This window comes from Aphis gossypii, chromosome 1, assembly GCF_020184175.1.
Source record: "Aphis gossypii isolate Hap1 chromosome 1, ASM2018417v2, whole genome shotgun sequence".
Lineage (NCBI taxonomy): Eukaryota > Metazoa > Arthropoda > Insecta > Hemiptera > Aphididae > Aphis > Aphis gossypii.
The window spans coordinates 13,019,503-13,046,810 of record NC_065530.1 but is presented as its reverse complement, the minus strand read 5'-3'; the positions used below and the strand labels follow the sequence as shown (position 1 = coordinate 13,046,810).

The following is a 27,308-nucleotide window of genomic DNA, read 5'->3' as shown; positions in this document are numbered from 1 at the left end:
AATGAATTTACGATTAATTTATGTATAAGTGTAGAATCTTTATTAAATTATTACTTTGCTGAGATTTTTGAGACTATTGAGATAATTACTAAATTGAGTCCAAAGTTATATGTTTTGTTTTAGTTAAATTAAAAAATCTAAATAATTTTAAAGTATATTTATTATAATATTATGTTTGAATTTATTATGCCACTAATGTTTTTTGATATTGATTTTTTTTTATGTTTAATCATTTAGTTGATTAACCATTTTAACATAAAATTATGAATATTTTATAGGTTATTTATGTTATTTTTATAATTTTTTTGTATCTTTATCTTTTATCACAAGTCATTCATTATAATGACCTTAATATAGTTAATGGGTTTAAAAATCAAATTAGACTGCTGTCACCATACTATTACATCATTTTATTTGACTTTTTTTTGCTTTTCAAACAAACTTGCTTGCGAGTGTCCAAGACCTATTTCCATTTTTATCCCTACCTTATAATATATTAAATATAATGTTCATTAATTATTTTTTTATTTTTATTAATTTTTTCATATACCCGTTGACAATATACCAATAAAAACAGGAAAATGTCTGAGGCAGACCTCTTCTCACTTTGAAATTGGGTTTAAATAACTTTTTAAAGTTAATTTAGCAATTAATATTATCGAAAAAGCCTTTAACGACTGTAAAAAATTGTATTTCAACGATAATCTCGTTTGTTATTAATGGAAAATTATTGTAATTTGAATTATAATAATACAATATTTATTATTGAAATAAATGATTGTATTTATAAAATAGTTTTATTAAAATGTTTGCAGTACTCCAGTATCTAATCTTTTATTTTTATTTTTTTTGTCTAAATATTATAATTAAATCATGTCCATAACGTAGTTACTATATAGTTATTACAAGTTCCACACCTCATTTGTTCATGCTCTAGTTTATTCTAAAATATAATTTGAACGATGAATTGGAGCTGTGTTCTATTTTACTCTGTAGTAGATTCAATATTAAAATGTTGTAAAGGACTTATAAACTAAGTGTGTGTAATGTAAATGTTTACATTAAACTAAACATAATGTTAGTTATTTAACACCACTTTAGTATAGGAATCGGAAAGTCAGTGTCACGAAAAAGTACTTAATAAAATATATTCACTAATGTTTGAAATCATTTATAAATACATTTTTATTTGAATATATAATCAGTATAAATATACAAAATAAATTTAAAACATGTTAGAAGGCGATTAAATATTATATTATTTCTAGTTAATTTTTCAAACGTCCTGCCCTAGCATCTGTTATGACTCCCCATAGTTCTATGATGAAATCGTCTGTAAATCCTAATTCATCTAAATCAGAGTTATCGATAGCCTCCGCAAAGTCCATACTGTTCAGCTTATCTTCTCCTTTCTCCCAAATTTGTGTGGCTATAGGTAAGAAAACAACGAGAACAATAAATAAATTCGTGTTTACTATAATAATATATATTATTATATTATACGATTAAAAATTACCAAGTTCGAAATCGCTGATTCCCAACAAGTTTTCCAGCAGTTGATTGATTTTATCAATACCCTTTTTGGACTCGTCAGTCTATATATACATAAAAAAATCTTATTTTATTAATAATCGAGTTTTGGTCTAAATAGACACGTGCGAAATATACCTCTTTTTGAATTTGAGCCGCACCGTTGGCTTTGAACCTTAACGTTTCTTTCCCATTTCCATACGAAGCACTCTTCCCTCGTTTGGAACTCCTCGGTTCGATATTCGCTGTTTACGTAAAAAATAAATAAGTAATAAATGTATAAATTATATATTTAATTTTGATAATCTTATTAAAACGAATCCTTAAAAGTTACGTACAAAATCCCGCTTTAATTGGCTCTATTAATCGCAACGTGAATACAGTTCCTTTTGGAATGTCTTTTAACATCTTGGCCACTTCGTAGTGTCTTCTGCCTACCATTGTTTCATTGTCTATTTTTTCAATATGATCACCTACCTGTAAAATAATATTTATTATGTTGGCATTCTTATACCAATAAAATTATATTTATAACTCCGTTTAAAGTAGTACCTGAATAATTATTAATATAATAATATATTTTTATCACAGTTATAATTTAGATTTAAGATTAAAATAAAAATGACAGTAATTTTTTTTTTTAATAATAAGTTTAAGAAGAATAGTAATTAAATTTAACCTATTTTAAATTATAGTACGTCCATCGTTAGAAAAGGACACCTCATATGCATTCACATGAAATACATAGTAAAAAAAATGTATATTTACACTATTTAAAATTTTAAAATATTTTTATCTAAAAAAAACTCACACTTATGTAGGAAATTTTATCAATGATACTATTTTCTTTAATACGTTTTATAAAACAATATCCTGATCCATTATCTGTGATTGTCAGACCAAGTGCCTCGTTTGTCTTAGCAATTTCGATTTCTTTTGGTCGTCCTTATGAACAAAAAAGCAATATAAATAGTAAATATTATATTAAATATCGTTAAAATTTTATATTTAATTATATAATATATAGGTATAACCATCAAATTCTAGTCAGTATAACGTGGTCAGTTTTTAAATTACCTTTACGATGTACAAAAATAAAATCATCCAGGCCAATTTGACTACCCAGAAGTTTTGTCATGTCCATTTTGTGAGTATTTAAAGTGCAAAACAGAATCTATAACAGAAGTTTAAATACCTTAAAATGTTGTGTTATACTAATACCTTTACGTTATTTGTATTAAATATTAAATAATAATTAATCAGTACAGTTTTTTTTTTTAAATCTTAATGAATTGATAACCATTGTTGTTGAATATTAGGTATATAACTCCAACCAATTACTAACTTCTGTGATATATATTAATACCTAATTATTAATTTAGTTGGTATATATAAAATATATTTTATAAAGCTTAACCTACAACTGATAATAATGCTTATTTTATTTCTTGAAATCTCGTATTTGATATGGTTTTTTTTACCATTATAAAACCATTATATAGGTACCTAATCTGTTATAATATTTATTCAAATTATGTGCTTATGAGTTATGCTTGTAGTTTCGAGCCATTTGCAATGGTTATAGTCAGTCACAGATGATTAAAAGTATTTCATTACACCACAGTGATAAATTGATCATTGACGGAAGAGTTCCGAAGAAAATACATAGTATTAGCAGTTAAATACTGTTCCGTTGGTTGAATCTTATAATAAAAATAATTGTCGATGACTTAACGCTACAACTGCTTATTAACAGTGTATACTACGTAATGAATAATGTTCGACCGCAAATCGACGGCCTCCAAAATAATGTTTACACTGCAGATTTTAATACTGTTATATAATGATGGATATCTATAATATAATATATAATAATAAACGGTCGATTATGATACTAAAATCTAATGGACCAGATTGAAACTGTAAAATATATTAATTTAATAACTATTATAAAGTTGTACAACTGTACAAGTACTTATTCATAAAAGTTATGACGATGTATAAACTACAATACATAAATAACTATCACCAGTGAACCCGGAAATTACTCAATGGTAAAATAATCGCGCAGTGTCGTTTACGTTTTAGTGACCGGACCAATATGTTATATAAATTAAATTACATACATTACACTCGCTGTCCGGTGCAGTTTGCTGTAGAGTACAAACTTATGTATTATTTCTTGTCTTCTTGACCAGTATATCTGATATTTTCATCATTTAATGCTACGCACATCTCGATATCCTGTTTGTGTTATAATTGTTCTACAAGAAACTACACGATATCTAATCGATATTTATATAATAGCGATGTACCGATAAAATATTTACCCAATACTTATGAATATTGTGATACCTTTATGGACTTAAGTATGCTACGTTTCGGCATATTATTATTGTTTTACTTAGATAGTTATGTATTTATTTATGTATACAGCAAAAATTGTATTTATTTAAATTTTTTCCTTGTATAAGTAGAATACCTATACTCGTAAACATGAAGGTTTTTTTTTGACGTGAAATATGTCATCAGTTACCTATTTAAAAATATTGTTTTGTTTCACCTTGAAAAAGTACTCTTTATATACTTTACAGTTTACTTTATATCTATATGTATTAATATTTCTAATTATTATAGCGTACTACTTGATATTAAAAAAAATTTTATTTTATTTTTTTTTAAACAATCAAAACATTTAAAATGAATTTAATTTTTTTACACTTAATTTTAGTATGAAAAAAATAAATACATTATTCTTACATATAAAATTAAACATTTATAAAAATGTTTGTAAACGATAAGATTATTTCATAATTAATAAATATGACTTAAGTCATATTATTCTTAATCAAAAGTTATTAACTGATAACTAATATACATTAATATTTATTTATTTAATGATAATAACGGGTAAAGCCCAATTTGCACTTAATACAAGGTATGTTTTGAATATTAATATATTTAAGTGAGTGATAGTACAATTATTATCATTATTAAATTTTTTTCTTCTGAAGAAATGCTAAAATATTTCCAACGATTTGTTTTTAAATTAGCATTCAATTCGTTTTTTCCATAACCTTGAAATCAATTACAGTGCCATAGGTATTAAAAATTATCATAAATATAAGATTTTATAGCGTAACTGATGTTTAGTAATTATTTAGTAATCTATAATATATTACCTTATATCCTCCTACTGAAATATGTCTATGTAAAGACAACATCATTTTTCATATGATATTGTTTGTATATACGAATGAACCATTTCGTCAAAAATATGTATTAACTATTAAGTAATAAAAAAAACATATTATAATCTATAGCGTACCTATTCTTGTCTACGATTTACACTTATATTTATAAGTGCATTATAATAATTACAAGCGCGTTAACCGTTAAGAATATTTACGTTTTTATAATTTGAAAATAAATTTAACGCATATAGTTTTTTTTATAGATTCAAAGAAACCGTATTTTATGTTGTTGATGTAAGTACTTATAATATTATATGCAAAACAATAATAATTATTTATATTACAAATGTTTACTGTGTGTTATTTGTTAAAAAATGAGAAGGAAAAGATAAGTTTTTCATGAGAAATATTTATAGCCTTGTAGATAATATAGACTATCGTGACGGTGTATAAGTTGATTGTATAATTTTATCTACAATAGTAATTTCATTAGTTATGAATATAATACCGAACGTTTTTTTTTTTTTATTACAAATGACTGTTATATTCTACAAAAGCATGCCCTACAGCATCGTTGAGATTTCCTTGAATCGTCTTTGAAGATGACGTGTACCTACCTACTTAGACATTCAGGATAATATTATAATTATAAAGTCTTGAAAAAAAATGATCTCAAATTTAAATAAATTGTATTTGTATTTAAAAAAAATATAAATATATAATATATATAGTTACGTAATTATAGAACTCAATATATTTATGATTTTTGTATACTATGTTATTTTTTAAGTCATTTTTAAACTGAAACTTGGATTTATTCCTTATTAGTGAGTTTATGAGCCATCTAAGTTTTAATAGTTTTAATATACAAATATAATATAATATGAGTAATGTGTATTGTGTATATTGTCTATGCGGGCGTTGAATATTATAATACTATTGAGCTTGTATGTAAATAGGCTTGGACTTGAACAATAATAATTATAATAATTCATAATTATTATTGTGGGATTATTTTTTATAGCTCATTATAGTAGATCTGCGTGTATTAATTAATTATTCGTGTCCATGGAAAAACGCTCAGATTTAATTTAAAAAATATTGTAATCAATTTCATATTTCTATATGCATGCCAATAAAAAATCTAAAAAAAATATTTAGAAGAATTTCTTTTAAATTTCACTTAACGTTGTTGATTTTGTAGATAATCGAAATTGACTTAAATTAGGCCATGCAAATTACCTTTGTAAATTAATAAGTATAGTAATATACATATTTTTTTAAATTTTACGAACATAGCACTATTGTACTGCCATACTTGTACTATATGATATAATAAACAGTTTTTCATACCCTTAATGAATACCCTTTTTCAAATTTATATTAATTTATCTACTTTAAATTGTGTTTGTTAATTCACATATCTATATTAGAAGCACCTATAGTATAAGTATGCTATTGAATTACTGTAAGTTGTTATGTCTAACTTATATGAATTTATAATGAAATTTCTGTACATAATATTCAATGTAATGTAACACAATTCATATATTATATCACACTTATATTGGATTCATCTGCTTGTAGGTTATGTTGGGCTAGGTCAGTTCTGCCTAATCTTCGAATTTTTTTTTCAAGTACATTTTACGATAGGTTTATATTTTTTCTTCAACGGTATCAAATTATAATGCTACACAACATATAATAATAATACAACTATAATATACTATACCAATTTAATTTGTAAGGTTGAACTAAATTTTGTTATTCATCATTTTCGGCCGATTTATAATAATAATGAATATCGTTTAACTATGTTTAACAAGATATTTTCATGAGATATTTGACTACACACACATACATAAAAAATTGTTAACTTACAAATGATATAAAAGAATATTTTAAAAAACTATATATTTCTCAAGATGTTTATGAGTGTTAACTTTTAAAAAAAATCAACCTGTTTATATATCTTTACAAATTTTGTAGAACGATGTTTTATTCTATATTGATTTGTTATGCACAGAATTATTGTTTGGTGCCTATTTGTTTATACTGTACAGTATAAGTACATTATTATTTATTAATTTATAATAGGTATCATGTACTAATAATTAGGTCACATTATAGGTATGTTTAGCTGTGTTGAATAAGAATGCATTTTAATTTCCATTGGGAATTGGCATCCTCTGATCCGTCCTGTTTCATGGTATAACGTCGAATTATTTTTGACATGAGAATTAATATACGTGGTAGCCGGTAATTAACTATTACTGGTTCTAACCAGACAAAAGTATCCGGCACATGTTGATAATGATCGGTCTAGTTCTAAAAATCACTAACCGTGCACCATGGTCTATAAAATTGTGTAGCTGTATTCAATATACGAATTCATTATACAAATTTATTTTTAATCTCATTTTTTTTTATGGGTAGCTTTATATATCCGATGTAGTCATAGTATATGCGATATGTTTTTACATTAAAGTATCTATAGTTGTGTATTTTTTGAAATTAAAACATTTTTTACTCCAATACAAATTAATATATATTATATGTAACCATAATTACAGATCAATATAATTATAAGACATGCTAAATAGTAAATAAAGATATTAAATTGTATCACGCCATGAATTTAAAACTCTCATAGACAGCTTTATAGAATAAAACAAGGTAGATCATCCGTAAAATTAATCTTATATACACAGTTTCGTAGGTAAATAATTAATATGAAAAAAAACTTTCGACAAAGGTGTAATTTATTACATTCATCTTTTAATTAAATTGTAATAGAAAAAATAATTATAATGATATCCCATGCATTAAATGTCGAAATAACCGTATAAAAAAAACTATAATGGATATAATTACACATATAGTATAATGATATAATAATATAATATTTATAATTGCGATTCATCATGCTCTCAGATTAATGTCTTAGTTGCTACGTTAGGACGTATATGGTATATGATGAGTACAGACACAATATATTATATCACAATATATATTATTTTTAATATGTGAGTATATATTTACATAATTTTTATCATTTTTTCTTAACACCTATTAGATAAATCGTATACTTAAATCATAATTGCTACTGTGTTTTATACTTAATAATTAATAATATTAATTCTATTAATTAATGTATTAAAATGATTTATTAATATATCGAATCCTTATGCAGAGCTTTTAAAAACTAACTTCTTTATCAAAGTGTTTTATCGATTGTAAATGTCAGTAGGTATATAGCATGGTATTATATTGTTTATATTATATATTTGAGTTTGCATACATTGTATAATTTAGGTACAGAGTGTACTCCGTTATGACGAGTGTCTAGTAGTAATATTTCCATAACTACATAAAATAAATTCCTTTTGAGAAACATTTCGTGCATACCAAGTGGCAAATGATAGATTTAACGAGCTACACTTATTCTGTTGGCTAATATAATAGTTGTGTTTATTTACTAAGCATTTGATTGTAGCTTTAACTTTTGAAGTATATTCTAATAGGTCCCAAACCCAATTACTCAATCTAGAAACGTATACTGTACTTATAATACTATTATTTTCTATGACATTTAATTTTTTTTTAAATATTTTTTAGGTGCAGATAGTACAATAATGAGTTTATAAAGAGTTTCAAACTACAATTTTTTTTTTGATATTTTGAAGAAGACATTTTTCTGAAAATATAAATGCACGAACATCAAACATATATTGTAATTTGTAAAAAATAGTTTAAATAAATATATAAAACTATTTACCAGAAATAAATAGCAAGCATCTACTGAGAAACCCCCATTTAATTGATCATTTTTCAATCTGTAAGTATATAATGTAATTTATTCTGCAAAGGTCTAAATTAAATAGATTCTAATTTGGATATAAAAAAACATCATAAACTACTAACTAGTGTAGTAGTTGCTTAACATTTTATTTAAACTTGAAACCTCGTAATCAAAATAATTAATAATAATGATGAGACATAATATTCATTAAACTGAATCTAATAAAATAATATTAATACATTATACTAAACAACATATTTTAGAGAAAGTTAAAAATTAAAATGTTTAGAAATTTTAATTAAAATTAAATTAGCACACTTTTTAGGGCATAATAATTAGGTATATTAGTTGTAATAGTATAAGGAAATGTATGGGCTTATTTATAAGCTCTTTTAATTTAAATATATTTTCTGTAATATAGTTTATACCTAACCGATTGTCATTATAATGTAATATTAATCATCTTACGAATAAATATAAAAAGGATTTTTAGTTTATTACTTTTATAGTTGAATAAACATTTTTGTTATAGTTTAGATTATAATAATATATAAAATATAGAAGTTTAACATAATATGTATAGTATTATTATGTTATTGACTGAACGGTTTAACTGCATTAATCATTTTACTTTAAATACCTGCCTTATTAAAAACTACTCTTTGGAATATAACAATATTCTTTCTTCACAGAAATGTGTTATTATGTTTTAACTCGAATAAAATGTTTGTTAACAAAGAAAACCTCCAAAACGTATATGCGTTAGCGTTTTATTATTACTAAATATTGTGTAATGTTTTCTTTTTATTTCTCCATTAAATATGATAAGAATAAAAAATATAATGCATAACATCTACTTTATTACCTAGTTATCTTTTTTTAGTCCTTTGTCTTTATGTTCATATCAAACGTAATTTCTCACACAATAATAATATTATACATTAATTGAAAAATAGTTTTAGTTTTTAAATGTTATCAAAAGTATATTCGAATCATAAAGTGAAGATTTTTTTAAATGATTTAAACTTTTCGAAAACCATATACATATAGATAAATTGGTTTTAAACTGTATCACAAATGTATTGGTACATATAACTAGAATAAATCAAACGTAGTTGCGTATTTAGACTTACAGACTTTAATTTTGGGGTAACACCATAAAATCATAGCTAAATAGAATTCCAACTTTCATAGCTCACACAAAATTTCTAATGCGCATCTCTGCGTATTATTCTTCGTAGTTATCTTAAATTTAAATCAGTGCATAAAGAAATAAAAATATTTTATAAAAAACTTAACAACAGTACACTAACAATTCTAGTAAATCCTCCAAAGTCCAATATAGTGCTGATCATACATTTTATAAAAGTTTAAAAACAATTTGTTGCATGAATTTTTAAATATTATTTAATATTTCGTCTTATATATCTATTTATTATATTTATAAATTATTACACTAGCTTATTCCCTAATACAATAATCATTAAAAAAACATTGAACATTAGACTGACCTCCACGTGAGGTATAAAAGATCAATAAGTTATTACACAAATCAATAAATCGGTTCTACGACGAAAAAATGTCCGCAAAAATCTAAAAAATAATTTATAAAGATCTTAGTTTTCATGTTTAATAATTGTTTTTTAAGCCATTATTATACTAGCTTTGTTATTTTTATATGAGTATGTAATTTCTTAGTAAAATTTCTAAATGTCCTATCAAAACCATCACACCTACAATTATTTTCCTATCATACAAATAATTAAAATGTATAGTTTTTACCCTGAAGGGGAAATTGAATAAGTAATCACATTTAATTTAAAAATAATAGTTAGGTATACTATCAATAATAAATAATAATATATGAATAATTAATATTTGTAAAAACACGCATTTATTATTATTATTATTATTTTAATGTATAGTACTATTGGTACTATTGGTGTATTGGTACTCTATTGGGAATAGACTTTAGGCTGTAAATGACAAATTATTTTAGTTTTTCAATTTTAATTTAATTGGTTGATTATTTAAAACCCAAGGTAGTGTAAGATCTGCAGAAACAGATATATTACAATACGTGTAGTTTACAAGCGTGATGTACGTCAGTTTACAGTGGTTTTATCTCTTGTTCAACGTACAGAAGAAAATTATTATTGCATCACTTGATTATCTCAAAGCACAACATAAAATCATTTCACTAAATGAGTATTATTAGGTATGTATTTAGATCCAGGGTAGTAAAATGAATTGTAGGGGTGGTAAATTTTTGACTGCTATAAACGTATTACAGATAATAGAAAAAACCAATAGATATCTATCAATGATCTATCTAAAAAAAATTATAATTATATCATAATATACTAATATTGATAATAATATTATATAATGGCAATAGAACCCTTGATTATAAGTTATGATGCAGAGTGATTTTTTTAATCTGAGGTAATTAAGACCCAAATGTGTCTCTGGACAGTTTTAAGTGTTTTTAAAAAACTCAACTATCAAATTGGTAGGTAGTGTATGGTTATCGATATATTGTATAATGTATATGAATTTGATATGTATAGGTATATATTGTATACCTACTGAATAATGAGTAAAACGATATATGTTAATTTGTTATTAAAATAATATTTTTATATTATTTAATTTAAACTAGATATTAATGATCTTATATAATATTATATAAAATAATATTTAGTTGATATATGTTTTAATAAAGTCAATTCATTGATTCGAAAATATAATCATATCTATATTACATACTTAAAGTAATTAAAAAATAAGTTTATAGTTGAAATTACAACATTAACAACCTGATTTTCAAACATTACATTCTACGATGTTAATTAAATATTAGTATAAAGTATTTATAAACAGTCATAATATATATGAGACTCATTTAAAGACAGAACCCATACAAATCAGTTAAGTAAATTAACTACGACTTATAAAAAGCCTTTGACAGAACAAATTTTAATTTATTCATTTTTAAACTCAATTATATATTTGGTCTTTTTCAATTATTGTCAAATTCTCGAACAACCGTTTTGTATGAACATTTTTTATTTTAAGTGTTATTAACGTTATGTGTCTGGTGGTTCCCAGGTGACATGCTTTTATTATTTTTAATTTTGATAAATAGTGTTTAATAAATCAGAATACAATAGATTTTATTATTAGCAAATCAATTTAAATTGTTTAAATAAAATCGTTGTCATTATTAAATTTTATTATGTATGTACTTAAGGCCGTATATGAGGGAGGTTTGGAAGATTCACCCCCCCCCCACCGCGCCACCGAAATATTTTATAGTTAATTTTTTTAATCTATATAAGTAACTTAATTATAATAATTTACATAATAATGAAAATACTATTTGATTTAACCCACACCCTCCCAAAAATTTGTTCCAAGCTACGGCCTTGTATGTACCTAAACATCATAATATTATTAACTTAAATCATACTGATTTTCAGTTAAAAACTAAATTTTAACTACAGCATTATTATATTAAAAATTCAAATGTATCTTTTGTATGTTTATTTTTTTTTACTGTGTGACCTTTTAAATTATAAAATATGTAGGTATGTTATATCGTTTTAAGTTGAATTCATATTTAAAAAATCAATGTTTTTTCTTTTTGGTTTAGATTTGAAAGGTCATTCCTACAACGGTAACGGTATTTACTAAAGTAGAGTAGTTTAAGAGTAATTTGTAGTTACTTATTTTTTATATTTATTTTTAAATATTCTTACTTAATAATTATTCTTTATTTATAAATATTTTACTACCTTTTTTCAAAATTGTCTTTGATTTATAATACTAAAAGTTTTTTTTTATTTTGCGTCGTATACAATACTAGTAGTATTATAGTAGGTATATATATATATATTATTGATAGGTATATCAGCAATATTTTAATTGAACTTTGAAATTCAATTCACTATTTAATTAGTTAGTAATTATACTGTATAGACTACATTTTATTAGCATTGCGTACTTTAGGTTTTATCCATTACAGTATGGAACTTTGATCAAGCTTCTTACTTTTTTACTTTTGTATATCTCATTAGTAATACCCACATTATTCATATTATTGTATTCAGATAAATAGAAAATTAATTAAAAATGTCCAAAAACACTTTCGTATTCTGTTGTTAGTTATGTTTTAATAATTAAGCACACCATATAAATATATAATATATATATGACTATAAGTCCGGTATACGAAAATTAAATTTTACAAACCTATTATGTCGAAAAGAATTAAAAAATATTGGACAACACATAAGATTCACAAACAGTGTAGTAAAAACAAGATAAACGCTATTTGTCTATTAAAAATTCACATTTCGTGTCCCATAATATCATTAACTAATTACTTATTTATGTAACGAACATATTCAAAGAATATTACATTTAATTAATTCAGATTCTAATAGGTATTGCTTATGTAAGCTACTTGTTTGCTTATTATGTATTTTAAGTTTTAAAATCTTTACTAAATTATTAAATTTATAAACATTTAAAGAAAAAGTAATATAAAAAATCCAATCAGATTTTATCATTAATTCATTATTATGATTAAGGTGAATTATTTAAAATACTTTAAGATAAAGTACTAAAAGTGATAATAAATTACATCTACATAGTCTAAAGTCTAAAAAAAAGTAATTGGGAGTCATAAAAAAGTAGAATATCTTAAACAAAATATCAGTTGTATAATTTACTTAGTTAGTTCATATAATCTTCCATACATTTATTATTTAATTAATTAACTGTGAAGTATAATTTTTGGGATTTTTTTTATATGACGTATTAACATTCCAAAATATGACACATCGATAAACGTCTAATGGACATTTTTAATTTTGTTATTGAACAATAATAAAATATTTGTCACTTAAAAATTGTTTTATTTTTATCCATGATTATTTATGCATTAGTAGCTTAATCTCGTAACAAGAATTGTCATACATATATCATTTATCATATTATAATCTATTTTATAGGCACCTATATTGTATAATATAATATTTATATTGACATATCAGTTATTAATTTTATTTCTTAATTCAAACTAAAATTATAAATAAATTATTTCTTTGTAGTAAATAAAATATTAAATTAAAGTTGATTACCAAATGCTTAATTTCAAACTTATGTTTATTAATTATTATAAGCACATCGGTATGTTTATAAGCGATAAATATAAAAAAAATATATTAACATTTACTATAAATGCTGTACAAATATAGTACCTACATAAGTGCGCTTAAAAACATATCTACAAATCTACTATATTATACTATATTCGTGTGGGTTAATGCCAAGATGAAGGATGATTAGTTATGACAACTCAAATGAAATGTTAAGAAAATTATGCGAAAAAAAATCACGTTATACCTACCTTGTAAGTAAGTAACTAAAAATATTTACGTTTAGTTTACATGAGTAATTTATGATAAACAAAATAATTCAAAACAGTTGTTCAGTCTCGTTTTAAAACTACAAAAATTCGTAAATATGAATGATTGATACTGCTATAAATTGTAATGTATTTTTTTATTGTACATAAAAAATATTTATTAAACATACCTACATCAATATAATCATAATTGTATACATTTTGACATTTTGTTCATATAGTAATATTTATACTGAAATACAATTTCTGTTTTTTTGTTCACATTTAAAAACGAATTTTCGCTTCATTAGTTAATTGTTATTGAGTGCTTTATGTTTCTAAGATTAAAACAAACAATTTATAGTTCGATGAATATTAAATGTATATTTAGAGCTACACATATAAATTAATTTTAATTACAGTCAATAAAATACTGTATTTATTAAAATGTTTTTCTTGATTTATTATGTCTTAATAAAGTCACTAGCTTTGTATTACGTAATTTTTAAACAATTATATTTATGCAGCAATAAATACTGCATAAACCAACATATATTCAATAAGAACACATTTTTTTACAACTTTCTACGCCTTGAAAATATCTACAAACTCGACCTAGAATTTAACAACACCTTATCTTGTTTGACAGTAACATCATTAACACGGGAAGAATGTATGTTTATAGTGAAGAGATCAAACAGCAGAGCAAAAAAATTACTGGTAGGTATAGCCACAGAAAGAAATGTGAAGATTTATATTGACTTTTACAAATAAGGTACGCAGTCACACAACTTTTAGAATATATTAGTATAAACTATCATTGTTAATTATTTTAAAACTCGATTTCTAGACAAGTATTATCAATTTTATTGGATACTTGTTTAGAAACGAAAAGGATAGTTTCTATGAAACCCGAACAATAGCTAAAATAAATAATAATAATAATAATAAGTAGAATCTGGACTTCAATACAAAGTGAATTACTTTTATTTGTTCTAAGTACATAATTCGTTTTTTTATAACAATTACTTCAAAAGTGAAACTTTTATTCTACATTTTTTATTTTTTATTTTTTCCATATTTTTCCATTGCAAAAATATATTTTATTATTTTATAAATTTTATATGCAAATACTAAAATATTTAAAATATTGCTCAAACTTTTGGTATAAATTAGAAAATTCAAACATTATGTAAAGATATATTGTTATCAAAATATATTTGCTAATAGATTTTAGATATTTTTTTATCTATACCAAATATCAATATCAGTTATTCTATATATCATATTATGAAAACGTCTTTATCTATCTCCAACCATTATTGGTTATGGTGTCTTCTCAAGACTTAAACAAATAATGAAAAACAACTAATTGGAAAGTCGAAGATGTATCTCAATCACATTTATTTACAGAATAACTGTCTACTGTTTTGTGTTTGGTTTTTTATTTATGTATTATTGTTGAGATAAAAAAAAGTGTTAAAAATACTGTAAATTAAACCGTTTAATTTTTTACGTAGTCACGTGCCTAAAAAACTTTTGGTCATATTTTAAATGTATTAGGAACCTATTGGTTAAAAAATAATTTTAAAACATTTTTTGATAGTTTCTGTCATTTAAATCTGGGCCTTAATTATAAGTTATAATACAGTTTATAATTTTAATGTTGATTTTTATTTATCGAGTTACATTAATTAAAATCATAACTCAAAGATACACAAGTAGATACAATGTCGTTCGATATTATAATACATTTTCAAGTTTTAAAATTGTAAAGAACTTAAGTGTCTTGTCAAATGTTATTGTTTATTTTTTAAATGTTTCAATTATAGAATATTAAAACTTAATGTTTCAAAAATCATAAAATTAATTAAAAACTGCCTTAATCTAATGTACAGGCATTACATATTCAATATTATTTAAAAAATAGTATTTAATATGTACTATTTGTACGACACTTACAAATATTATATTAAACTGAAGTACCTACCTACTATATACCAATATACCTACACGCTTATAACATATTACAATAATACGCCGTAACAGCTAATTTTGAAACAAAATTATGAAGACTACTTCGCTGTGCAGACGTAGGTACAAGTAAATTCATTCAGTGAGTCAGCCATTGTTTGTATACCTATATTATACTGCGCTGTTGATGACGCATAAAAGTGATAAAAGTGTGACGAAAAGCTATTTTAAATTCTTAAATCTCCCAACGTTTTCCAATCGGCGAAAATCGCGTTCACTGTATATTGTTTGTGTTTATACTGTGGTAGTGCATAGCTGGGGGATTACGCGTTATGGCCAATGATTCCGGTGTCCCTTTAACCGGAACGGTATTTGTTCTCTCCACCATCGCGTTGGAAGTATAGCGCATACAGCTGTCTTCCGGTCCGGAAACTCATAAACGCGAAATTTAAAAAAAAAAATTACATGTATGAACTACGTGTAAAGAGTTATATGCTGAATGTGCGCCAACGAGACGACAAAATCAAAAATAATAACAATGTATTCCTGACCGCGATGATTAAAAAATTACAATTTAATGATGATGCGCAATTATAATTAATTGACGGGGTGATTAGATAGGTTTGTATTGAGCTTACTTCGTCCGAAGGAAAGTCATAACAGTCGGCCACCCTCTGGTACAGTTCACGGACGTTTGAGAAGTTCGACACCAGTCCCGTGGGACTTCCATGGGCCTGTTGGCAGTGGAACACCAAGTTTTGTTTCACTTGATCGTCGTGTTCATTGTGCTTGTTCTGCACGGCGGCCTGATCGTCCTTGTTCTTTTGCACGGGTTTCCGGTTGAACAAAGGCATATTATATACAGAATACCTGAATATTATGATAATATTAAAACTTATAGAGGCGAGGCTGCAACTACACACACTCACGTCAAAAAAAAAAAAAAACAAAAACAAAAAACACACTCACGCGAATAGGCACTCTACATTCGCGTCTCAAGTCATAATAACTATGAATTTCGTATCGAACACGACGTATAATGTTTAACCGAAAATCATAATTACGACACAATTATTGATAATTTTTTCAAACGATATTATATTATATTACGACCGCGACGAAGGCGCAGTGACTGCGAACACGCGTACGCCGTACAGACGGTCTGCCGCGCGACTGCGACTGCAATAGCTAGGTATATTATTATTATTACTGCAGTCGGTTGTCCGTCGGGCGATCGCTACCTAGGTACCACCATACGCGTGGCAGGTGTTGAACAGAGTGGAACGTTCAGAACAATGTGTACATTGCATTTACCTAGGTTTAATAATCTATCTCCAGGTGCGTGCGCGTACTTATATTTTACCCGGTACCCATAACTATAATATACCTATTACCTTGTGTTATATACGTATAATATCTGTAATTTCGTGGCTTATACACGCAATATATAGGTAATATAATATAGGTTGCAATTATATAATACAGACAAATTAATTGAAAAAAAAAAAAAAATGAAAACAATTGTTTCAACACGAATACGCCGATACTACGTTATACATATAGATTCGAACGATTTTAAGTTTTTTTTAACCGTTTTAATTAAAAATACACGCATGTTTTATAATATTATAACGGTTTGCAACTTTTGAGGCTGAACGTCCATCCTAACAGACGCAGACTCCAACATGGTCATCACCACGAAGTCTTAAATTGTCTGTTATCGTAAGTATAATTTATTTTGTCTGATTGTATAATTATTATGAGTTACATAATTGTATAACGTTAAATTTGCTATATACCTACTTAAGTTTATATGATTAATGTTAAGAAAACTTTAAAAAAAACAACACGAAGAAGCCGTGTAACGGTAATATAGAAACCGCATTACTCCATCACACACGATATAATGCGACGTAAAGCGAGCATCGGAGAATGTCCTATATGAATAGAAATATAAGTACCTATATGATGTATAAAGGAACTAGGAAATAAAGTTTTCGCTTGTCATCCCTTTTAAGCTTATTTGCATAAGCATCGACTTTTGGTTTGTAATCAGTAATCGGTAACAGTAAAAATTACGTAACATATGTGTTTGTATGTATGTATAATACCTATTTATATATATTATAAAATAATATATATATACTTTAAATAGGTTCTAAAATAGGTATATATTGTAAACTTATTTTAAAAGTATTAAAAATTACATAATTTTTTAGTATAGCTGATATATAGAGAACATATATTATAGTCATTATTATACGTGATATTTTTTTATTTATAAATAATTTTTAACGATTTCATGATTAATATTTTGACGAGATTAGGTACGTTTTTATACAAACAGTGCACAGAAGCATACAATATATTTAATGTTTTGGAACATTGGCTGATTCACCCTACTATTTCATTCTATATACCTATATTATATACACTAAAATTACATACATTTTATACATTTATGATATGATACTATGTAGGCAACCTATGTAAAAAACAAGAGTGCAAACCTACGTCGTATACGTTATCTGTACCTACATATTGAACTCGCATGTTATTTTTATCTCTTATATCTGAATGTCCACATATATATTATTTATTACAAAGAAACAAAATATAGATGTATTCGCTGTGTTTACATTTTATATTAATATATTTATAATATATAAAATGATTCCAGGTTTAAATAATATTTAATTGTCATAGTAAAATGCAAATTAAAATAATGAAGAAGAATGAAAATAATAATATTAATAATAATAAATTTATCCAAAAATAATTAATAAATAATAAATTGTAAATAATTTTGCAATAGTCACTGACGACCGTTAGTTACTATTCCAGTGGAAGTTTCCAAAGAAAATTGTGAGAGAATTCAGCTTTCCATTAATAACATTTTGGTTTATACAATACTAATTATGAAAAAACTATAGTGATTACTCATTTGTATTTATTTAAGTAAAGATACCTCTACGTCTGCCAAAAAATTAAACAATATGTTGACTAAATATATAATATTACAATTGATCTTATTTGTCGTCATAGGTATTTGTAATATTATAAAATGGCATTTTACTTCGTTTCTATATTATATCACGTCTTTTAAAGATTTAATCATTACTAAATTTATTTTTTTTTTAACTTGGATTTTTTGTACACGGAGTTATAACGAAGTGTTTTTGGTGTGATAACGATAACCTTAACATAATAAAATAATAAAATAAAATAAACAGAATAAATTTCTACCACAGCAGATAACAAAATGGTCAATTAATACTTAAAAAGAGAACTAATTCCTTGTCTGCCAAAAAAAAATTAAAATAATATCACCCCAACCACACATTTTTTAATTGAATGTTATCTAAGATAAGAAAAACCTTGGCTTATAAAAATTTACACTTAATTCACAAAATATATTTATTTTATTTGTTCAATTTAATATCACTGAGTATAAACTCTTTATAATATGTATAACATAATAACATTTTTTTCTTCTTACATTATACTAAAATACACAATAAAAAATCAATACATTCATCACTTCCTTCAGAGTCTAAAATTAAAATCAGAAAAAATATATTATAAATTTGAACTGAAAAAATCAAAAATTAACTGAAAAAAAAAATTGTAAATTTCTTTTCTCCTTATATACTTAAATACTCAATAAAACATCAAAATCAGAAATAAAATATTATACATTTGAACAGCAAAAATAAATGAATAAATTATACAAAAAAAAAAAAATTTTAATTAAGTAATCATGCACGGTATTTATGGAGAATCTGACGGGCTTAATATAATATATGAAGAATTAAAAAATTTCAAAGACTTATTAAAAAACAAGACATGGACAATGAACATACAATTAAAACATAGTAATATAACTTCGTACATAATGAAATACACAATAAAAAATAAAAATCAGAAACAATGATAAAAAATTTGAACAAAAAAAATAAAAAAATAAATTATTAAACAAAAATTGTGAAAAAAAAAATCATGAAGTAACAATACTTAAACATAGAATTCTTGAAAAAGCCAACGGGCTTATAAATTATAATAACACATAAAAAAATTTCAAAATTTCAAAATTTCAAACACTTTTCTGAAAACGAAATATAAATTTACAGATATTATTAATATAAACTTTTCAATCAATATCCACTGTCAATTGTCAGTTACTATTCCAAAGGAAATTTCCAAAGAATGCTGTTTAGGAATTCAGCTTTCCATTAATTGCATTTTGTTGAATTTCAATTCTTCCGAAATCTTTTGCCAACAAAACACACTGAAAAATTATAATATAAAGACGTTTAGTTTATACTCAAATTTAACACTATATATTATGTATTTTACTTCTAATATATTGGTATTTTTCGGCATATGGAACGCTATGTTAGGGGCAATAGTTTTAACATTATTAAAAATGGTAAAACCTCCCCCAACATCATGGTCATTGCACATAGTCTTAATACTATAGCATTTACTACGAGAATACCCTGGTCCTACCCATGGCGGTGACATAAATACCACATCTGCTTTCAACGTTGGATAAATTAAAAATATATCACCAACTATAAATTCTATTTTTTCAGCAACACCATATATCTCAACATTGTGGCGTGCCATTCTAATTTTGTTCGGATCGCTGTCCACTGCTATTACTAAATAAATAATTTTCTATAGAAAATTATAAATTATTTTTTAGACATAGTAGTTTTTTCACATATTTCAGCTGGAAAAACCTAATGAATTTAAAATGCTTTTTAACGTATAGAAATGAATTTTTTTGTATTGTTTTTATTGTTGAAATTTCAATAAATACTTCAAATTTAAAACCATAATAACATAGATTACATACACATATATGCACTCGGGCCTGGCTCAAAATTCAAAATTTAAATGTAAATACGCAGGTATATGCATAACTATAAATTTAAACTTAATAATCAGTCGCTAATTAGAAAAATAAAAATATTCAATAATTTCATAAGAATCCATCGGTCATCATTATCAGTTAGCTAAAATAATTAGCACTTACAAAAAATTTAAACCTTTAATGTATAATTGTTGAAACAAAGATTTTATTGCTAGGCAACATTTTATGAATTAAATATGGTAGCTCAGCTCTATGCTTTTGAAATAAGATATTTCAAGTTAATAAACAAGTATATTAATCGAGATTAATATTTAGTAATAAAATAGGTTCTATATAAATATAATGAACCACAAAGAGATATTTGATTTCCCATCTTTTAATGGAGAACATCCATATATAGTATGATTAAATATAATATAAAATGAAGTCTTTATCATTTTTACATATTTAATATAATTAATTAACATGGTAATATTAGATAATTGTATTTTGTTTTATTTACAGGGTATTTTAATGGTTCCATGGAATTATAGTCCTTGTGTTTTAGTGGCAGCAAGTTGGTGTTTGACTCACTCTACACCGATTAGTACACAATAGTAATATGATATATATATTTAAAACTATCACTTTAATGTATACTTTTACTCTCTTTTTCCTTCTATTATATAATTATAATTGAATTACTTAGTTGAGTAGGTAAATAATTATATAATATAATACATTGAAATATTGGACCATAATACATTATGATTAAGAAATCAATTATTTTTCCATAATATGCACTATAAAGCTTTAGGAATATATCAATTCAAAATCCATACAAAGTGATTGCAGGATATACTAGCACAAGTCATCTACATGATTCGTCTAAACATCAAATAAGTTTAGGAATAGAAGCAGTGTTCCACCCAAATCCATTGGTTTTATTTGTGTTAATCAAAGTGAGTAACAATATCAATACTTATCATTTTGCATATATTAAAAAATATATTTCGTGTTATTTATGCCAATATCTATTTGCAACTCTTTAAGTATTCAAATGGTACGGATTTCCACAAAAATCTTTATTTTAAATTGACAAGATTTAATTGATATCGAAATAGCTCCATAAATTTTTAAGGTATGTGTTTCGGGGTGGACTGAGGCAAAATTTAGCTTTACCCCGAAAAACTATATTATGTATTATTATTGAAAATTATAAAATAATATTGATACATCGAACAATTTGTAATTTCATTTTTTAAGCTTATTTCGACAACAAAATATATTATGTTCGTATAATTGTTCAATATTGTTTTTTACTGAACATATTGTATATTATTGTAATGATATATTAGGTATAATATTAGGTATATCTATTGTTTTCAATTTTACAAATAATATTACAACACAGCTACACGATTGAACTGAAGTTGAATGAAGTGAAACGATATGATATATATATATATATATATATAGATATATTATATATTTTTTGTATTATGTACAGTTAATAATATTATACCCGTCCCTGAACGTTTACTGTAGTTCTACCCGAAACTGTGACCTAGCCCATATTGTGAGGAATGTCCATTTTTCAATTTTAATTCGTATTTTCCCGGGCAATGCAGGAGGGGCGAATAGAATGTAAAGTACCTGAAATATATAGGTAGATACTTACGTCACATAATATATAAACTTATAAACTATTTGACTAGAATCTACACATATTGATTAATAATTTATAATTGCACATTAATCGTATATGTTATGTTTATAGATATAATATTAGATATTAGTGTACTTATATAAGATTATTATTGTAGTTGTTGTATTGGTAGGTAATCCCCGAATTCCGTAATTCGATATTCATCGACTATAAACGGTTAAAATTCAACGCAACCGAGCCGATGAACGAAAATTGTGAGTCTTCGTATTGGCTTCAAACCAAACATTCAACGTATAAGGACAATTTTTTTTATGAGTATTTATTAATGAACCAGATCCCGTGTCCGTACGTGCTTTGTCATTATTCGAACTCAACGGCGTGTACGATTAATAAAGTTATAAAGGTTCGTACATTTGATACATTTTTATACATAATATTTAGGTAAATACGTATTGTAAATTACCTAAATGTTCGTTCTGTAACTTTAGGAGTATCATACCAACATATTCACAAATACATTGTACATGCTGTAGCTTAAAGCTACGGTACATAGGTAATACGAAATAAAAACGACTGTTGATTATCCAACTACTACACGCCTATACGGCTATACTTGGTATATGCACCAACCTTATACATAGAAATTTAGTATGGAAATATACGATAGTGTGTAAATAATAGTTCACTATATTATATATGTAAATAGTAAATATGACCATCATGTAGAGACTAAACTAAATAGTTATCTATACAGCCGATAGTGTGGTTGAAAAGGATATACCCTTTTTGAACAGACAATATAGGTATTATTATCAAAATTGTATGTTCGAGACGATAAAGACGTTTTTTTTTTTTTTGATTACTATTTACTAACATTGTAGGTACAGATAAAGTAGAATTGAAGACATTTTTGACATGTTTACGATTATTTTCCAAACATATGATAGGTAGAATTCATGGTTTAGTGAGATTATTCTGTTTGTTGACATTGTATTAAAGTTGCTTAAGATGTTAAGTAGGGTGTCGTCAGTAAATAAAGGATTTTTGAGTAGGTACTGAAGTGGCACGTCATTGATATAAAATATTTTGAAGTGTTATGGTGATGATAAACAAAGTTTTGAGGTAGCTACTACTTAGATATTCTAGAGAACTAAGTATATAAATCAGGAAAATATTTAACCGAAAAAAAATATTAGAATTGATTTTTATACGTAAAGTTTAATGTAAAGTTAATACAAAAAACTATTAACTTGAGGTAATATACCTGTACTTAACCACCCGAAGTAATATTGAATACCACTAAGGTTTAAAAAATCCAATGTTCGAATAACTATTCACAAATATTTTAAAGTTCTGTTGAATGATTGGCATCAGATCGAGTGTAATTGAAATATTTTTGTTTAGGGAAGAATGTAATGTAAAACATATTACACATTCAACCAAAGACATAACAATATATTATTATTAGGGTTCAGGACTTACAAGAGTTTGCATATTTTTAAATAATCATTCAAAACATACCTAAGTGGTATAGAAATTTGTTTCATAATATATAGCACTAGAAGTATAAAGCAACCATTTTAATTTTGTATATTTTGCATTGTCAGCTCTTTTTTCCATATAAATGCATATTTTGTTGTATAAATATTTTAAGTACATATTTCACATAATATGAATAAAGAATTCCTCCATTCACCACAACTGTAATAATAATGATTAAGTAAAACTAAGATAACTATACATTTTATTTTATTAATTTTTAAAAAAATATCGATTGTCCTGTACATTTTTATTTTGACAACAGTAATGACTGATAAGCAATAAGCAATTAAAAAAAGGGGGGTTAAGATTAATGGAATATATTAAGTAGATCACCTTGTGCCTAAAAAATATAAAGAATTGTTATTATTAATATTTTTTTTATTTAGAAAAATTGTATATCCGCAATGGTTGTGTGTAACTATCATTTTATGAGTTTTGCTGAGTTCGAACCAGAAGAGGGACGATCTGTGCTTTATCACAAAATCACTAACGAAGTTATTATATGGATAAAACAATATGTATTATAGTTAGCACTCTGTACTGTAATGTAAATACAGAAGTAGAAAACAATGAATGGTATTTGAATAATTAATATTCACTTAAACGTCACAGTTGAAGTCACTATTGTTGTATTTTTATTTTTTAGTAAAACAATATATAGTTTTATCCAAAATAATATATTTTTTATTTGAACTTTTATATTACTTTATACGTGTACTTACTCAATATTACTTAATATTTATATCATATTTGAACATATTTTAACATTTTTGAAGGTATATAGTTATTGAAATATTTTTAATTCGTCAGCCAATAAAATAAATAACAACAAATTTAAGTAACATTTATCAAATATTTGTTTTATAGTCTTCGCAATATGAAACTTTTTATTTAAGATACATGATATCAAAAATTAAAATTATATTTATCTATTACCATAGAGTATAGACGAATAATTATTTCGCAAAAAATCAAATGAAATCATATTATTCTGTTTTTTTAATGTTTTCTCTTTTTAAATTGTTATCTATTTTTAATGAATTTATTATTTTGAAAAAATAAAGCAGGTTTATAAGATATTAGCTGTCACCCGCGTACCTCAACATCGTGGATAGTTGTTTGCAAATTGTGGTGCTGTTTCTATATCTTATAGCTATTTTGATCATAAATGCTATAAAATTTACATACCTTATACCTACGTAAAATAAAATAATTTAAGGTATTTATAAATTCTCATAAATATACTTATAGATAATAAAGACAATTTTTTTCTCGCATTATTATCATTATTCTTACACCCGAAAAATATATTATATAATAATATTATAATGTCGTTAAATGAATAACAATAATTATTATTATTAAACAACAACATTGGGCATGGCATTCTGTGGGTTTTCGCATCATACAGCCAATCAGCGCGCTGAAGACTTACTATACCACATTTCTATTGGTTATTATTATTATTGGATGCGTTAACCCATCTTTACTACTCGAGTCTGAAGATTAAGTACATCAGTCGTAGTTAGAACGTAGTGATCTATACTTCAAACATCGCAAGACCGTTCAAAGCACCGAGTCGTTGTCACAACTCATATACTTCGATAACAATAATTGATTCATCGTCAATTCTATACACACGTTCTGAGGTGAGTCATTATTTTAGTATATTATAATATACAATACATATACGTTGAAATTCAAATTTTACAGGAGAGACACAAAACTTATTTTGTGTAACTTCTTATGTTTTTTTTTTCGAAATAAATGAGATAAAGTGAGACGTACTGTTGCTATAGGAACACGTAGATATGTTTCGTTATCAAACCAAATAGTGTGTTTAGTAAAAATCACATATTTCTGTAAAAACCTAAAAATGTCAAAATATTAGATAAATTCCCTAACGAAATTGGTACTAAAACCTCCAGCAAACTGTTAGATATAAGTATATAAGAGTAAAAAATGAATCGTTGATACGTTGAATGGTGTGGGATTGTATACGTGACAATAAATCGGGACTTGTTTTTTAGTATAGATTTATATAATTTTCATTTACCATAAAAATACTTACACAATAGTACAATACTACCTATTATTATCTAATTCTAATAATACATATTTAAAGATATAAGTCTTCAGAGTTTTAATTATGTGGTGTATAAAAAAAAAATAATAGCTGCCTACCTCGAAAAGATGTAGGTATAAATGGTCAATAGTACCTACCCTACGTTTCTACCTTTAAATAGCAGTTTATAATATGAGCTTAGATTACAATATAAAATATAAATATGTAATATGTATACTGTTCAAGAGACAAAGACAATAGCGCTTAAACTATATTTTTGTAATGATGTAGACATATAGTGTGTAAAAGTTTAAAATTTACTTTTTTGATAACGTACACAAATTCATCAATAAGAACATCAACAACCAATTTGATTTTGCTATTAAATAAGACTTTCTTACAATATTTTCTCTCTTTCTCTCTCTCTCTCTCTTTAAATATATATATATGTACTTCACATTTATGTCTACAATTCATAACTATACGAGTAATATTATTGCTGTCTGCCTATCATCGCACCTTGGCAGTTGGCACTTACTACAAAAACCAAATGTAGATAGGTAAGTATAACAATATTGTTACAATTTTGAATGTGTATACTTATAGGATGTATTCCACTATTTAGGTACCTATGCAAAATTTTGTTATTTTTTCTACATATTAGCCATTAATTTTGCAAATTTAAATAGGTACTTACTAAATAAGTAGTTGATGATGAGAATTAAAAATGTAGTTAGGTAGGTAGCAATAAATTTAAAAAATTAAGATGCAGGTCTTAAAGTAAGTAATGAAAGTCAAATAATAAAATAATATTGTTAAATAAATAAAATGATTTTTATATGATATCATTGAATTCTATTTTTAGATTAATTAATATAATATATATATAACTCATTGCTTATACTCGTATATTGACATATTGCGTCATTTTATAATTTTAATTTATTTTTCGGTTTTTTGGAGAGGAGACTTGCAGTAATCTTGTTTATTATTATTATTTTAATCTAATAAATATATATTATATAGGTACTATTTATCATAAATTATGTGCTATATAGGAAGATACTCGTAAAGATATACTTTTGGTGTACACTGGGATTGATCATCAATATACTCATGCCACAGTTACGTTCCCAAGTGGGGGAGGGGGGGGGTGTAAGATAAGGGTTATAGCCCTTCTGCCATTGAATATTTTGCCGACTCTTATAGAAAACAACTTGTTAGATATTAGAGCGATCTTTACTTTCGATACCTTAAAATA

General features: G+C 25.0%; 2 protein-coding genes across 5 annotated transcripts; one reads left to right on the top strand and one right to left on the bottom strand.

Annotated features, from left to right (window-relative positions):
* Positions 1–1,158: 1,158 nt before the first annotated feature.
* LOC114132845 (PDZ domain-containing protein GIPC1) lies at positions 1,159–17,083 on the bottom strand. The gene is made up of 8 exons (XM_027998432.2): positions 16,883–17,083; positions 16,552–16,783; positions 2,608–2,704; positions 2,342–2,475; positions 1,869–2,007; positions 1,669–1,775; positions 1,517–1,595; positions 1,159–1,429 (listed from the first exon to the last, which is right to left on the bottom strand). Exons 2-8 carry the CDS (start codon positions 16,765–16,767, stop codon positions 1,269–1,271), a joined length of 933 nt encoding a protein of 310 aa, XP_027854233.1. The 5' UTR covers positions 16,768–16,783; positions 16,883–17,083; the 3' UTR covers positions 1,159–1,268.
* LOC114132846 (uncharacterized) lies at positions 14,595–24,613 on the top strand. 4 transcript variants are annotated; one of them, XM_050204409.1, is made up of 6 exons: positions 14,595–14,714; positions 17,564–17,635; positions 21,297–21,388; positions 21,583–21,733; positions 22,613–22,843; positions 24,369–24,613. In XM_050204409.1, exons 3-6 carry the CDS (start codon positions 21,306–21,308, stop codon positions 24,507–24,509), a joined length of 606 nt encoding a protein of 201 aa, XP_050060366.1. In that variant the 5' UTR covers positions 14,595–14,714; positions 17,564–17,635; positions 21,297–21,305; the 3' UTR covers positions 24,510–24,613. The 4 variants fall into 4 exon arrangements, with proteins under 4 accessions (XP_050060366.1, XP_027854234.1, XP_050060372.1 ...); XM_027998433.2 differs by lacking the exon at positions 14,595–14,714 and adding an exon at positions 17,175–17,251; XM_050204415.1 differs by lacking the exons at positions 14,595–14,714; positions 17,564–17,635 and adding an exon at positions 20,990–21,081.
* Positions 24,614–27,308: the final 2,695 nt, after the last annotated feature.